Source organism: Thermobia domestica, chromosome 3, assembly GCF_964235325.1.
Source record: "Thermobia domestica chromosome 3, izTheDome1.hap1.1, whole genome shotgun sequence".
NCBI classification, from domain to species: domain Eukaryota; kingdom Metazoa; phylum Arthropoda; class Insecta; order Zygentoma; family Lepismatidae; genus Thermobia; species Thermobia domestica.
The window spans coordinates 304,679,943-304,697,788 of NC_137456.1; the positions used below are offsets into that span (position 1 = coordinate 304,679,943).

The window sequence follows — 17,846 nt, forward strand, 5'->3', positions numbered from 1 at the left end:
ATTTCAACGTCCGAAATACACTTTTGGGAACAACGGGCAGCTTCGAATAATGGTTTGAAGCAAACGGTATACGCTCTTACCTAGACATGTTTACGGAAAATAATATTAAGAAATCGCAGCTTTCTATGAGAAAATTGACAACTTACCATGTCAAGTTAAAAATTTGTATATGTAATTCTGACCAGTGTTTGTAGATTTCCATAACCTGTAAGTACTCGCGCTCTTATTTGTGATAGCAGTACTCGCGTGGGGTCGAATAGACCCCAAATTAATATTAGGTTTTTACAATAATAAATATTTTTTAAATAATTGAGATAATGTAGCATAACTCTAGAGATGTTTTTAAAAGTATTTGCTGCAATTAGATTTTTTCTACTCGTTTTGAGACTTGTTTATATATATTTTTGCATCAGGACTTCCGGCTAGCAACACAAAATTTACCTGTTTGGGAGTCTGTGAACACTCCGCGCAAGTACTTAAGAATTAAGAAAATTTATCTCGATTGACACAAAATTTTCTCTTTTCGTATCAAATTTTCCCAAGTTTGTTGAGTGTCTAATACCTATGATAGAAGTTACGTGATAAGATTAAGTTAGCTGTGTTAAAGGAAGTGCGAACCACTTGAGATGTTTTATTCATTTGCTTTCTGCTTTATTTTTTATTTATTTATTTATTTATTTACTTTTTCCTTCACTTTTTAGCAAAAAGTGCACAAATACCTCTCTTTTCTAAGTCTAATTAAATCTAGATTAGAGAAAGTTCCGTCAAACTAGGAACACAGTTCTGACTTAATGTGTTTGTTACTGTCTTGCAACAATGGTTTCTTAATAATTAGTACGAGAAGTGTATGTTGAAAAGACTTTATTTCTTTCCTCTTTAATTTGTCGTAAAATAGAAATTTTATTCGCAGATCCATCTTGTTTTTTGTCATTATTTTGCAATGACTTATTTTTTATAGTACCTACGAGTAGTGTGTAATGATTAAAGCACTTAATAAACTCTTCAGTTAGTTGCTTTGAAGGGTTTACTATGTTTTTTTTTTTAAGTGAATATTTTAATTTTGATTTGAGCTATAAATAGCTATACCAATTATCTAGGGATGCGCACGAGACAAGATTTGAGGCTGTCTCGTCTCGAAAATGTGCTGTAAAAGTGATGTCTCGACTCGAAAAATGTATATTTTTCTATTGGAAGAGCTGTGACTCGACTCGAATTTTGCCAGGAAAATTCTGTCTCGACTCTTCTCCCCTACATTTATCCCAACCGAGTTTGATATTTGCTCAATCTATTTACTGAAAATTCACGGTAAATGTGATTCTCTGTTACAGTGGTTTCCTCTAGGCTAATTATTAACAGATTTAACTTCAATCGGTTACTCGTGAACATACGTGATTTTTTTTCTTTGAATCATGATTATCTCGTTAGATAGTTACTGTAATTTTCTCTATTAAGTTTTAATGTAATCAATCTCTTAACATCTTGAAGGTTAAGGCTTCATTTAATGCACGCTAATTAAATCACATTTTCTACTATTGGAATAAAATTGTATAATACTGGAAATCTTATATCACAGCTTTAGATTGCAGTAAATATCACTCAGGAGTTGACATCCAAAGAATAATATTGGAACTTTTAGATGAGATCCTTTTCTTACGGTTTAGTTATTTATTATGGAGCCTATATTTTATTTCCAATTTTTAAATCGCTAATTTTTATTATCATTTTTAGCTATGACTTCCTGTAAGTTTCGTTAATTAACTTCATATTGACAGAGACAGAGGAAATGCCAATGTCACCTTAATGAACTATACATATGGGAAACATTTATACATATTTTACTTCAAATGTTGGCTGCATAAAGAAAGGAAATATATTTTGTGTTTTCCTCTTTGTGGAAATTTTGATTATTAATTAAAATGTAAAATCAGGTATAGTACCTAGAAATAGTCAGAGATAGAAGAAAAATACATTCGTTAGCCATAATATGGTTGCGTTTCTTAATCACGATCTACAAATTTAAATGTAAGTGAATTTGCTTTAAAAATAATTATCTACGTGTCATTTCTAATTTAACGTCCCTATAACGTCTTATAAATTTAATGTCTCTAATTCATGCCTTAGGCTAAAGGAGACGCAAATTAAATCAATGCCAAATAATTTACAGCGCGCTCTATCACCGGAAACTGTATATCTACGTGTAATTATCTACGTGTCATTTCTAATTTAACGTCCCTATAACGTTTTATAAATTTAATGTCTCTAATTCATGCCTTAGGCTAAAGGAGACGCAAATTAAATCAATGCCAAATAATTTACAGCGCGCTCTATCACCGGAAACTGTATATGGGACCGCGTATGCAAAAGAGACATATGTTACACACTAGAATAGTAGGAATGATGACACAAATGCTTCTAGTTCAGATAATATTATTATTTTCTTTCTTGAATGCAGCACTTTTGTTCAATGCTATGTTGATGGAGTATTGTTTCCTCAATACAAGGATTAATCATGTAATTTTATTTTACAGTTAATATACTGTTTTACTTATGATCTTTACGGTGTTAACTTATTCGTAATGTCAAACTTAAATATATTATTCATTTAGTATCATAGTTTAGATGACGTTTATGTCATCCGACATTGAAAGATAATTTTTAAGTATTTTAAATACGTAAAGTTTCTATTAAATATCTATTATGAAATATGAATCTTTCCTAAGAATGTTCAATTATTTGTCTATATATATGGAAATATTATTTTACATAATTTTCAAAAAGAAAAATATGTGAAATATATCTCTCTGACTTTATATATTTAAAACTGCTAAAAGGTGCTCTAGAAGCATACTTGAAACATTACTTCAAAGCAATATAGAAACGAAAGTGGATTAATATAAAAAATCAAATTGATGAAGTAGAATAGGCATTAGGAATTATACTTTACATGTCATATCTTGATTGTCCTAAGTTGTTTGATATACCAGTGAATTATACCAAAATATTTTGAAATATATAATTATTTTCAAATAATGTTGTACGTTGGTAGAACATGTGATAATTATAATTCCTAAAATTATTTTTCTAGTAGACTACAGTTATAAAAAATGTGCAGTCAATAACACTTCCTATCTTCAAAATTGCTAAATGACACTATATAATTTGATATTTGTTTCGCCACCTTTGCTTAAGTGTACACATTCAGATTGTATCTTACATACCTTGTCAGGAAGGACTTCGATGCGTTATTATTCCACATGTCTATAGGGCATTGGGTAAATGCCGGAAAAGAAAATGAAAAGTTGTTATAATTCCTCTGGATAGTTAACACAGTTGGACTTTCTTGAAATTTCTCCCATGATTTCAGAATAAGGTAGCATGCACAAGTGAGAGAGATCACGATAACAATAGTCCAGAATATCCTAAAACAACAAAACACATAACATTTTTAAAGTCTTTTGTAATGTATACATTTAACAACATTATTACACTGAGAAAAAAATGTAGGTGGCATACTTAAAAAGATAGGTTACGTGCGTAATTCCTGTAGTTTTTGGACTTAACGTACAGTAGACGCATAACTGAAAACGCATGTTTTATAATACTTTCTGTATAAGTGTTCCATCTATACGTACTTTCCGTATGAAACAATGTAGGCGGTCAGGATCTCACGTACAAATGGACGTATATAACATATAGCTGACGAAGGTAACATAAGTATATGCATGTGATATACGGAAAACTGTTAGATGTCAGACATCCTGCAACGGCATGATGTAACATCTAAGTGCAGTGCCTATGTAGCATACGGATGACGTATGCTCCGTACTGATTTATGTAGTAATCAAGAGGATACTGTATATTTGTACAATATACCGCTGTCCGGAGAACGGATTTTTCTCTGTGTAGTATTCTGAAAATTCAATATATTTCAAATAGTACGAAGATAATATACCTTAAATAATATAGCATAATATATATCTTAAATATCTTAAATAATATAATATATCTTAAATAATATACCAAAGATAATATAGCATAATAACGAAATCAGAGAAATATAGCGGAAAATGAACCATAGATGCAAGATTCTATTCTAATTAGTTTCCACCTTAAAGTATTTTACAAAACTAATGAAAAATCCTCTAAAAGTATTGCGATTTCTTTTGGTATTTTGTGCGTTATAAATTGTAACACTGGTCCGTCTGCCTGTCTGTTGGACATTTCGCACCATGGTTATTGTCTTTCTTCTTTTGCAAATGACATCTACAGTGATTGTTTAGTCTCCTGTAGAATATTACGTGAATCACTGTCACGTCGAGTAGAATATTGTGTTGAGGCTGACGGAGGATATATCGAGCATCTGTTATAACCATTAGTGTTCTCTGAATTCTTGTTCACCGTAGTAAGCAGAACAGCAAGCATAGTACATAATTCATGGTGGAAGATATCGTTTTCATGGATTTTCTAGAGATTTCCAGATTCCTTCAACTTTTTGTTCTACCATCTTTTTCATTATCATTCACTAGCTAGATCTACTGTATCTACTGTTGGATAATAACTAAGATCTTAGTGTAGCTACTGTGCTAAACCCGCTCTTCAGGAAGTAAGTTTCCGAATCTTTGCGCAATATTTATTTTTAGAGCATTTCAGATTTCTGTATCTCTGTAATCATTTGTTTATCATCTTTTGTTTCTATTACGTTTTTCTAGGTACGAAAACCATGATGAAATGATATTTGAAGTTATAACTTTGCTTGTAAGTGCAATCAACCACTTTTCTTTCATGTTAAAGTTTGCTATGAGTGGTTCCATAATTACAAATACTAAAATTTGTGAATTATGCAAACTTGGCCAATGATAATATGCATATACACTACATAGCAACATTATAAGCTAATAATTAAACTGTTATTCGTAGTTAAATCAGAATTCCGATAAACCAGCTTCCTCAATAAAATTCGTTGCGCCGACGAAATACAAGCTAACTCTAAAACATTGATAAGAGAGTGTACTAGCTCCTCTGGTATTTGTTTCGCCACCTTTGACGTACACTCTTGTCCAAAATTATTGTCGCATGTCTATAAATTATGTTGTTGTAGGAATAAAATTTGATAATTAATTCGCCTGGTATTTCTTACAGTGTTAGTGTGTGTATAATCGACAGAGACATGTATGTGGCAAATGTCATGTCAAAAGAGCAGTAAATAAGAACAATAAAACGAAAATAAAACTTTCTAGTCTATTTAGCATCATTTTGTTTTACTCGTTCTAATTTTCGTATTTATAATTCGTTTCCTATGAAATTTACCACAAATATACATTTCCCGATTATAAACATAGTATTAGTATTAAAAATACCCTGCAAAATCATTATCAAATTATATTCTTACGAGAAGACAGTTATAGATATGCGACAATCATTTTGGACATGAGTTTACCTTAAAGTTTTTAAGCTAGGTAGAAATTATAAGTTCCTTGTTTTGCAAATAGCTTAACTTTAAAACAACGTGGTTTTAACTTGTATTTTTATATTTTTGCATTTATTGTTTTATGTTTTCTCCAGTGGGTTTTATCTACATAATAAATGAACATCTTGTATGAGTCACATCATTTTTAGACTTGCAAACTATGTTATGCATACGTAACGCAAGTCTTATGGAAGTGATTCAACTAATAGTTAGCAGTTATCATGGCAAAATCGATATAATATGTTAAGATGCGGTTTTCTGTAGTGATTTCATCGTTCCAAGTATATGCTCGTCTCCCATGTAACTCTGTAATAAACCTAAAAGTGGTTCAAATCAGTCATTTCAGGATTCAATTTGTGTCACACTAAAATGAAAGCGGTAACTATAGCGAGAAGCTTTGTGAAAACGATGCAGCGTTTCAAGGCTACACACTGTGACTGACTATTCAGGACATTGTAGCAAAATTGCAAAGTGGCTCACATTTAGTGTTTCTTCCTCAGTAGTGATTTCCACAAAACAAAAACAACAATCTTGCAATTCCTTATTGGAACTTCCATAAACTGTCCAGTAGTACAGTGTACGCTGCTGATTCTCTGTCACATATTAGCAGCACTTTTTCAAACAGCACTCTTTGTCTGCAGAAAATACTTTTGCTCCAATAAACTTACCAAAGATAGAGGTAAAAACATTTCCTTAATTTCTGTTCGTTTTGATTTCTCTTGTTTAAATTGGCTTTTGTTCACTGGTCTCTTTACTTTCTGGAGACTTTCATAAAATATGTCTCAATTTAGAAGCTTATTTGTATATAATGGTTTGATAAATCAGGTTAAAATCCCAAAACCTCACTTGCATAATTAACTGATAAAAGGGTAATACTATAACTTTCCTTGTGAAAGTGAGTCAATGTAGTACTGAGCTTTCTTGTTGCCGTTAGATTGATATAGTCTATATCAAAATTGATTATTACTTTTCTTAAGTTAAATTCTACATTTTTTCAACACACTCTCTGAAACTGCGCAACACACCAGTGTTTTACGACGTACTCGTTGGCAACAACTGGCTTAGAAGACCATTTAGTGGCAGAATAATTGCAGTTCTTATTTTATGTATACAGTGGATTCAGGTAGAAGAAACTTAGTCAATTCCATAATGGTGTTAGTGAACCTCAATTTATTTTTCCCATTGAAATTAATGTAAATACTATTAATACGTTCTAGCCACAGGAACATGATACTATATGCCTTTCTCTTACATTTTGGAATCTTTAATTTGATGAGCAATGTAAAATTAAAATAACATTATAATGACAACAGCAATAAAGAATCACAAAATTAAACAAAACAAAATAACGGCGGAAAAAATATTAAAAAAGCGCAAAAAAGTAAATTTTTATCACAGCACTCTGGCAGACAGGATCTTTACAATATTCTGAATTATAAAATGCGGACACTCGTCAATCTGGCCAACTTATTCTCGACACAAATATAATAAGACTTATATTTTATTTCCAAGATCTCTTTTAAAATAATAATAAAATTTTAGGACAAATATAGTAAACTCTATAGATAGTAATTATGCAAGAAAAATCAGTAAACAATATACTAGTGTTCCTTCAATTATCACGCTGTACTGCTTTTCACTGCATGAGCCTTCCAATTGAATGATTTGAAACGTCACCGTCTATCAAAACAGAGAATACTTCTCACTGTATTAAATAGATTGTGTTGTTGGAAGTGGGATGAAGAAGTAACCACTATTCTATTCTAAAGCCATCTCTAGGCCGTCCACGATTTGAACGTGAGAGCTCATGAAGACACTTTAGAAGCAGCCCATAAAGGAAGTGTAGGCCACCATCCAGATGTTATCATCGAGCTGAGTTCCATTTCATAACATTCCATTCATTACCCCTAGCAGATTTGACAGGACGCAGTATCCAATCTTCAACATTACCTGGGTAGATTTGGTTCCTTCGCATACATGCCAGAAAGTTAAGTAAAACTTCGGAGATTAATTTCATCAATTAGAACAACCACAGAATCTTCTAGAGCAAACAATAATTAACGCAAGTACTGGTATCCTATTCTAAAAGTTAGGTCTTTTATTCTCTTCCCTATTTTACCTTCTTTATTTCATCATTTGAAATTGTTGAACATTATTTATGCATTAAAGTATAACCTTCTAAAATATTAATTTCGTGTAAGTTGTCAGTTGCATTTCTTTGTTTAAATAACTTATGGCAATTATTGAGCAAGTCATAAGTTAATATTTGAGTCAATTGAACTGACAATCCGCATCTGCACAATAATCCGATAATCCTTTCAAATATGAATATTTTTATGCAACATCAGTAAATCTTTGTATGTTCTCAATGCATTCGTATATATACAATATTTTATTTTACATAGCATATTTTTAAATATAAGTCAATTATTTATTACATTAAGAGTTAGTATTAAAATGGTACTCCAAAATTATATATATTATTGTTACGAAAAGTATGTTACCTAAGTCTATAAATTTACATAATAAAAATTTAAAAATGCATTCTGCAATATAACATTGTGTTTTACTGAAAGAGTAAAATAGAATACTGTTGACATAATCGCAGGTAAGTAGAGTATATTTCAGAAAGGCTGACTGGAAATCGATCCAGAGATTCTTGTCTTACAGATGTCGATATTCGATACCAAACATCATTCTAAACCATTTCTCACAATGGCCTACACACACTCACTTTATGGGCAACTGCAAGAGCTGTCCTAACTGCAGGGCCGTAACTTGTGGGGGCAGGGGCCAATTGTCAACCAGGAAAGCTTCCCTCCGTTCAAGGGGGGCCCATTTCAAGACAAAATTTGCTTACTCTATATACGATAAGAACACGAAATCATAAATGAAGCATCAAACAGGTTCACTACATTTACATAAACAAAACAGAAGCACACAAGAGGTAAATAAAACAAAAATGAATCATTGGCCCATTTCGATATATATATTGGGGGCCCTAAAAATAATATTTATTCGTATGATTTTGAGATTTGTCAATATTGTTCCCTTAATTAATAGGCTTCGGGGGCTCATCAAGAGTAAGAGAAAGATGGAAAGAGGGCCCAACAATTAGAAAAAACTATTTCTAGGGGCCCAAATACGTGTATTAATGCTTCCTCCCAGAAAAAAATCTAAGTTACGGCGGTGCCTAACTGCCTAACTGCTTGCTCGACTTGCGCCAAAATTTTAGTCACTTTTGCTGTGATTTGTCCCCACTGCAAAGGCCATTTTGGACATTGAAATTTTCAGAACGAAAGCGACTTTACAAATCTTCAGCCGTTGCTTTCCATAACATATTTTGCCTATAAACAACATCCATTTTTCTCGCGCCTCCAGAGAATTTTTGTCTTTTCCGAAATTAAGTTATCAGAACTATAAAAACGTTTCACACTTGTACTAGCTTCAGTTGTAAGCTGTCAAATTATTAGGACTGACCTACTGTAGAGGTCTGCATGGGCCAGTGAATTTATAATATGAGGTCCGACTCGAGTCCTTTAGACCCGAGCCTGTGTGATAGTCAAATGAGCCCGAAATAAGCCCGAATTACAGAAACTTAATAATTAATGCAAAACTGTATTTTTATTTACAACAATTATAGCTTTTTAATATTCCAGTTTACTTTTGTAGCACTTATTTTTCGTTAATACATTTTCTCCTTTTTGTAATTTTGTAATACTTTCGACATCCATTTTGTTAAAATTCAGTTTCGACAAACATTTAGAGCTAATTTCTCCTTTTACAAGTGAAAATGAGGATGATATATTTTTGTGAAGAAATTGTGAAAGAAATATTTCACATATCAGCAAAACAAATAAATAATAAAAAAAACTCAAATATAAACTAACGTAGTCCTCAAGAAGAAAAATAGACAACTTGTTCTGAAAGCTTTTCTTTCTTTAATTCAGTGTAAGAAACAGTATTTTGACTCACAGATAAGCTAAGCATTTTTATTTCTGTTTTTCTCTCCACTACACAGCTTTACTTTCAATTGCTTACGTCTAATGATAATCAGAATTTTAGTATGGACATCTCAAGTTATAAATTTAAATATGCTTTAAAAATTCTCCAGAAAAAAAAGGAGTCCGATAAATATCATTGTACAGCATATTTTCAGAGTTCTGCCCGAAAAGGCCCGAGAAATATGATTGTATATTTAAATATTTACGGCCCCTGCCCGGCCCGAGCCCGAAATGATCTATGCTTTGTAGGCCCAAGCCAGTGCAGATCTCTAGTCTACTGTAACTGGTATATTTCGAGGGTTGAGACAATAGCGTCACCACATGTTCAACATGCTCAAAACGCTCAATATATTTTTTAAACGAGCTTGTATTATTATTATTATTATTATTATTATTATTATTATTATTATTATTATTATTATTATTATTATTATTATTATTATTATTATTACTATTATTATTATTAAACTGCAAACAACCTTACCAGGGGTAAAATTCTTATATCAATAGTTTCTGGTTACAGTACAGCAATAGTATAGGACGCAAAATCTACTCTAGAAGTGTTGTTTCAAGTTGGAATAGCACGTGTTGCAATATCTTACTTTCTTTATTCTACACGGATTCTATGTTGAAAATAGAAGTTGTATTGCAAGTGAAAACAATGTATGGTCAGCACGTTAAATCATTTGAATGAATGTGAATAATAATAATAATAATAATAATAATAATAATAATAATAATAATAATAATAATAATAATAATAATAATAATAATAATAATAATAATAATAATAATAATAATAGGCTCTAAACATTTTACCGATATACTTAGGCGTGTTTATCTTAATTCTACATATCTGAATCTACAAATTCTACCAATTCAGTCTTTTTCATGTTTTATATTAATATAATATTCAAATCTAAACCATTAGGCTTTTTCAGAATCTGTTTGAACATAGAACTAGAATGATACAGAGTGTAACGGCGTCTCTCGTAGGTGCATAAAACACTATATTACTTACAGGTTAGATTAATAAGTTCAGGTAGTTCCTTATTGCTCGAACTGGGGTAACGAATATAAATTTTCCTTTTGATAATTTAACAATTTAATTTATAACAAATTAACTAAACAAATTCAACAAGTAAATAGACGAACATAACTACAAACATAGGAATATCGAAAGGGTGCGTTTGATTTTTTAATGTCGTATAGAATCCATTTTCATGTTGCACAAAGTGGCACATTTCAAAGAATTTAACACATTTTATGTTATTAATTTCGTAAAGGATTGTGCAAACCAATATAATTATACCACACAATTCAAATACTACCACTTGGTAACGTATGGGCAATAAGAATACGTCCATAAGTGGAATTAAAGCAAATATCAAAAGGAGCAAATAAACTAAACAACAAAAAAAAATGAAAATGAAGCAGTTGTAATTACAAATTTAAATATTCTACATAGGCCAACTCCTTATTCTCCATAGTTCCGCACAATCGTACAAACCTTTTTACGTACAATTATCACTTAAACTTCACTTTTGTTTATATCGTTCCACTGTGAACAAATTGGCACCATGTTAACACGACAATTGTGGTGTGCGTGTGTAAAGTCGATTAAGTCAAAAAAAAATATGAGAAATTGAGATTTTAGTAAGGTCTTACGTAAAAAAATAATAATAATAATAATAATAATCTGCATCTTTGTGTCTAGTCGGCTAAGTCATAACTTCATATTTAAGAGAGATGTGGAACTGTGCATATACAGACAAATAGGCAAAGTAAATATTTTGCGCGTGTACAGGCGGTTAAGGTGGATCACCACCCAGAAGTCAGTACATATTTTAGCTCGTTCCCTTAACTACTGCGCAATGAAACGTTAATTATTATAAATATTGTACTATAAGTTAGAGCTATGTTTCTGCTACAACACAAGACACTGATTCATTTGGTTGTGTATTGTGATATCGAAAAAGGTAACAAATAAAAGAAAATATTTGATTCGTTTTACAATGAGCACACAAGATGGCACTCGGCACAAGATGGTACTGTTAGATCTTACTAGAACTGCTCACTTTTAAGAAATGTTTACTTGTATGTGTAAAGTATTTTAAAGTAACGATCTCATTATGAAATGGATATATTGTTTTTCCGTTTTTCGTGTTATGTTTCACATTTTATTTGAATATTAATCTATATTTGAGGAAATAGATTTTGAGAAGGAACTTGCGCAGAAGGCCATAATGCGTCGTTGCCAAATTTATACGTTTACTGTGGTAGTCACAATAAGAAAATTCCTGGATTCTAGAGTTGCAGTTCGAGAAATGGAACTTAGCTCTGAATTGCGGTAAGGATCGAAATCTAATTTCTCCAGTACATATCCAAGCAGAATTCCATGATTACTTTCTTTATTATCTGGCATCAGTAAACACTTTACATTATCTGGCAACGCCGCACTATTCAAGCAGCTTTTAGCATAGCACCGAGAACACCTAGTGATCCACCTTAAGGTCAGAACTACGTGACTTGTCTGACTTTGCACTATTCTTACTTTGTGTGGGTAGTAGGTTAAGTAAAGACTGAATGACTTGTCCGATTTTACACCTGATTGTGTGGTATACTGAGTGTCCAAATACGTTTAAATTGCATCGATAGGTTTGAATGAAACTTCATATTATTCCTTCTATCCTTGAAAGAAAATTATTTTCGTAGTGTGTGTGTATATAAGAGTATTTTGCTCTGCTTGCAGGTGGTGCGAGAGATATACCGGTACTCGTGTTACAAGCCGAAAACAATTATAGTAATAATACAACAAAGCTTCGTGTAGTTTCCTTTAGATTGAAAATAAGAACACAGCTCAAAATAAAATGTCGGTTCCTTTACATGTTTTGTTACCTTTTTTAAAGCTAGCTTTTGAAAGGCAAAACTGAAAAGGAAATTCTAACTTCAAGACTTTCTAATAAAGCCGTCGCCAATACAATAGAAATCCTTCATTCGAAGCGTTATTTAACCACTAATATGACTACGGTCGGAAAACTTACTTCTTTCTTTCTCTACGTAGAATTAATAGCACACTCCACAGCAGCAGTTGTTAGAAATGTTTTCCAGGAGTAAGGTGATTGTCGCGTTAGCTAGAAAACACAAAATAGAAGACTCGGATAACTTAAGATAGGTAATTGACTGTTCTGATGACAGCGATAAAGATCCTCTTTTTAACCCAAACAACTATTCAGAAACACTTTCGGATTTAGATGAAAACGTGGATGAAACGAAAAGAAAATTATTAACGAGAGAAAGAAGAGTGGTGGAATAAAAAGATGAAAGAACATTAAACGTCAATTTTCTAAAGAAAACATCGAAATAGAAGACAATAGTACAGTTATGGTAAGAGATAAAGAAATGCGCTATAAGACACCCTGTAAAGATTTTTGGAGAACCACAAGAACTTCTAATCAAGATGTTACATGTAATCAAGGTCTCTTTAGCCAACTTCAAGATATTAGTTTTAAGAAAGAAACGAACGAATCAGTTCATGAAGGGATAGAAAAGAGAGGAAGCAAAGATGATACAAGAAAAGTACAACAAAAAAGAAAAGAAGCCGAAACACAGGAAAACAATACACACCAAAATCAGGAAAAGTAATGAAGGAAAAAGCTATGGAACCGCTAGGAACATGCAGACTGAAGTGTAGTGAAAGAATAAAAGACGAATACAGAGTAGAACTACACAAAGACTATTGGAATGGGGGAAGCTTTGATAAACGGGTTCTGTACATTTCAAGTTTGATCGATATTCGGGATAAGGCTAATACAAGAATACGGACAAATGATCTTGACAGATATAGACAGATAACTGTAAAATACAATTTAAGTATAAATGGAAAACTTGAGGGAATTTGTAAATCGTGTTCTATAAAAAACATTCGGTGAAACAAAGACTTTCATTGAAACAATTATTCAAAAGAAACGGACAGAAGTATCTGGAATTCCAGACCAAGACATGAGAGGGAAACATCCAGCAATTTTTAAATTGCCAGATCAAACAAGAGAAGCAGTTAGAAGACATATTCCGCCTTATCAGAGTCTTTTGACGTACGGTTAGCATCATACTAAGGGCCTGACTACTGTATTTAACATATGTTAGTAGCACTCTTTAGTATGCCACTAATCACGCGCCAAAACGACTCTGCGTAAGGCCCATCCTCTCTATACCAACTTACGAGAGTCACTATACTCGAAAAAAATCTGACAAAACATATTTACGAAGTCAACTTACTTTGTTATATCTATACAGGAAATTTTAAAAAAAAGCAATATCCAGAGAATCCCGTGAGTCGTAGAATTTACGAGTCTATTTTTCATGAATTTAATATAGCTATACAATATAAAAAATAAAACTGATACATGTCCTGTATGTGACAAATTTCAAATGAGAATGAAACTGTCCGAAGGTAACGATAGATTAATGATGAAAGAAGAATGGGAAAAGCACACTGAAAAGGCAGATACGAAGAAAAAAGAAGAGATAAGGAAATATCACGGAACGATCCAGATACTCTTACCCTCACTTTCAATTTTCAACAGTGCCCTCCGACACCAGTTGTTACTAACTCCATTGCGTTCTACAAGAGGCAGCTCTGGACTTACAACTTAACAGTTCATAACTGTAAAACGCAACAAGCGATTTGTTTCATGTGGCATGAAGGGCAGGCTGCAAGAGGAGCCAACGAAATAGCTTTCTGTATTTACTGATGCTAGAACCTAATGTACGTAACGTAATAATGTACTCTAATTCTTGCCTGTAATGTGTATGGTGTCTATCCAAAACAATCCAAATATATTATCCATCGATCATAAATTTTTAATCCCTGGTCACACTCATATGGAAAGTGATGGCGACCACAGCTTAACTGAAAAAAGAAGAAGTATGGAATTCCAATACATCATCTACATGATTGGGCCCAATTAGTTCGTGTTACAGGCAGAAAAACACCATTCCTTGTTACAGAAATGTCAACTGCAGACCTCCTTGACTTCTCATCACTACTGAAACAGGATTTAATTTTACGAAAAACTGACATGGAAGGAGAACGGATTTTTTGGAGAGACATTGAGTGGCTTCATTTCGATCAGCAGAATCGTGACAGCTTTTCTTTTAAAACACATCTGAACAACGACGGAATTTTCAGAAAGGTCAGTTTCAGGAGGAGAGGGAGACAGACAAGAAAGCTTGTACCAAAGGTTTGCTACAATGGACCAAATCCTATATCGGTGGAAAAGAAGAAGGATCTACTTGATCTTTTGCCATTCATCTCCGAGACTTTTTGGTAATTCTATAGGAACCTGAAAACAAGCACAGATGCCCGCAACACTTTGCCTGATGCAGTTGGAGATGAACACATGGGAGACTATATTCCTAGTGTGGTGATATTGTGTTGTGCCCTGAAATTTGGTTGATTTTTTTTATCCAAATAGTGTGTGTTCATTTTACTCTTTTTATTTGTATTACAATTTTCATTTCGCATTGTGTGTTGCAGAAATGATTATGTATTTTGTACTTGTGCATTATGTCTCCCAAGTTTTTGTGCTTTATGTAGCAGAAAGTGTTTAGTTTGCAAATGCTAGAGCTATACAGCGTGAAAAAATAATCAGTGTAAAGAATTTAGAATATTTTTCATTTAAGAAGAGTAGGAATCTACAAGTGTCATTTTAGTAATATTGTGGTAAACATGATGTGCAGCTTCTTCCTAAAGCATAGTCTTTGTTAATATTATTCGTGTGTTCAGTGACGTTAAAGCTTCAGTGCATTATTTTTTTTTTTTTTTCATGTTTATGTTATATTACCAAAGAAGTTTCGAATTTTGCAAGGAATAGTGGAATGCAAAGTGGTAATTTAATTAGAGCAAATCATTTAAGAACACATTTTACAGATATCAAAATATAAACAAGTTCGTAGCAACATGTAGATCAACAATTCATATTTTAACAGATGAGCTCATAATAAAACTGATTCAATCGGTTAAGTTTATAAAGTGTTTTATCTTTATTATTATTATTATTTTACTATTATTTTAAGTTTTGTTTAAAGAAAATTTGTATGAAAAACATACAGCTATGTCCTTAATGTCATTGGAAAATATTTAAGTAAAGCGATAAAAATAAACAAAAGCATAAATTACATTCCATAAACCGTGCCTCAAATCTTGTGTAAAGTACGACAAGTCATATTATTTTTTGTGTAAAGTCGGATAAGTCCAAGCTTGAACTGCAGTAGATTTTTCAAGTATTGTCTAAATGCCGAAATAACTTTTCAAGTTGCTGAGATGTAGGTGTAAAATCATTATTCTTGTATTAAAATAACAATAAAAATAAATAAAATTACTGTGGCTATTACTATTTATTATTTAAATAAATAAATAAAATTTTATGATTTACTGAGATTTTCCAAACTTTCGAAATTCATTTTTCTCAATTAATGCTTTTTCTGACTTATCCGACTTCACACACGCACGCCAGAATTATACCTAGGTTGAAATACCCAGCGGAATCGGTTGCATTTTCTTACGTTAGATGGCAGCACGATACGGTATTCTTTCCAGTCACCAAAGAAAAACTGACATCTACGGTGAATCACTGAAAGTTCAATGTCTCTATTTGTCATCTGTCCGTCCTTTCCAATTGTTATTAATATTATTCTCCCCCTTTTTGGAACATTACCGTTACACGAGACAGGGCCGGATCTACAAAATATTGCGCCCGGGGCAAAGAAGTTTTTCTGGCGCCCACTTCCTCCCAAGTCCAGTGGCGTATTTAGGGGGGCTTCCGGCCTTAAGCCCCCCGAAATCGTACTTACTATAGTAAAGTATATGAAATATCTTGCAGAATTTTCATATTTTCAGGCAAAGTCCCCCCCCCACCGAAAGTTAGCAAAGCTCCTCCCGAAACAAAATCTTAAATACGCCATTGCCTAAGTCCAAATACTTTTTGTTAGAAATTGGAACAAAGCTTAAAGTACATATTTTTATAAGATTAAACTGTTTGTCATCTTTCTCTCTTTTGTAACTTTTACTGAAATTTGTGTTCACATACAAGCAATGGCGTATTTTGGAGGTCTTCCGGGCTTAAGTCCCCCCCCCCCCGAAATTTTATTTACTATATTAATGTAATTGAAATATCTTGCAGAATTTTCACATTCCGTGGACCAAAGTTGGCAAATCCCCCCCCCCCCCAAAAAAAGCATAAATACGCCATACGAAGTATTAAAAGTCATTTTATCGTCTAATCGAAACACACGAAAATAAAATACTCTGTTATACTGGAAACAAAATTCTCAAGATATTCCTCGTAAGAAATAAATAGTTGTAGAAGATGCAACTTCGTTATATAGGGCTTACATGTATTGGGACCTATTGTAAAATGTCCTTCTGATTTTAACGCAAATATTAGTATTGTAATATAAAAGACAAAACAAATACAGTACATAACAATTCAAACAAGCTATAAAGGTAACAAAGAAACTTCTGTCGTTTTTTGTGGAGGTCTATGTTCCATTGGCTCTCACACCGTGAGTTGAATGTGAATGGAGAAAAGACGAAGCTCAGTTATTGGTAAGGGTATATACAGTGCCGAAGGCTGATAGTTTCAAGAGGGTAGGCCCAATGTTCTATTACTACTACTAATAATAATAATAAAAACTAAACTAACTAACTCTATGGCCTATGGAACCCGGAGGTTCAATGCCGCGTTCACAAAAGCTATCCACTCACTTCTATCCTTAGCTAACTGCATCCAGTTTCTACTTTGTATTCCTATCTCTGCGAGATCCATCTTAATATTGTCCTCCCATCTGCGCCTAGGTCTTCCTAATGGTCGTTTTTCGATTGGTCTTCCAGTCAAGACTTTGAAAGCGTTCCTACTTTCTTTCATTCTAGCTACATGACCTGCCCACCTAAGCCTCCTAGACTTGACGACCCTAACAATGTTGGGTAGACCATATAAATTATGTAGTTCCTCGTTATGAAGTTTCCGTCATTCCCCATTCCCGTTCCTTTTGGGTCCGAATATTCGTTTCAAGATCTCGTTCTCAAATACGTTCAGTCTATGTTCTTCCCTCAGAGTAAGTGGCCATGTTTCGCAGCCATACAGAACAACAGACATGATTATCGTTTTGTATATTTTAAGTTTCAAATTCCTCGACAGAATTCGCGACGACAAGAGATTTTGAACCGAATAGTAACACGAATTCACTGCTTTTAGTCGACATTTAATTTCTTCGTGAATATGATTTTCCTCTGTTAATATTGATCGTAGATATTTGAAAGTATCCACTTTATCAAAAGTATTATTTAATATTTTAACGCATCCATAATTTGC

General features: G+C 32.7%; 1 protein-coding gene across 1 annotated transcript in view; it reads right to left on the minus strand.

Annotated features, from left to right (window-relative positions):
* Positions 1–17,846, minus strand: part of LOC145682274 (uncharacterized) — a 47,682-nt gene that overhangs the window by 12,572 nt on the left and 17,264 nt on the right. Inside the window, exon 2 of the mRNA XM_081753853.1 lies at positions 3,219–3,419. Coding sequence (XP_081609979.1) covers positions 3,219–3,419 — 201 coding nt within the window. The remainder of the gene's footprint in view (positions 1–3,218; positions 3,420–17,846) is intronic.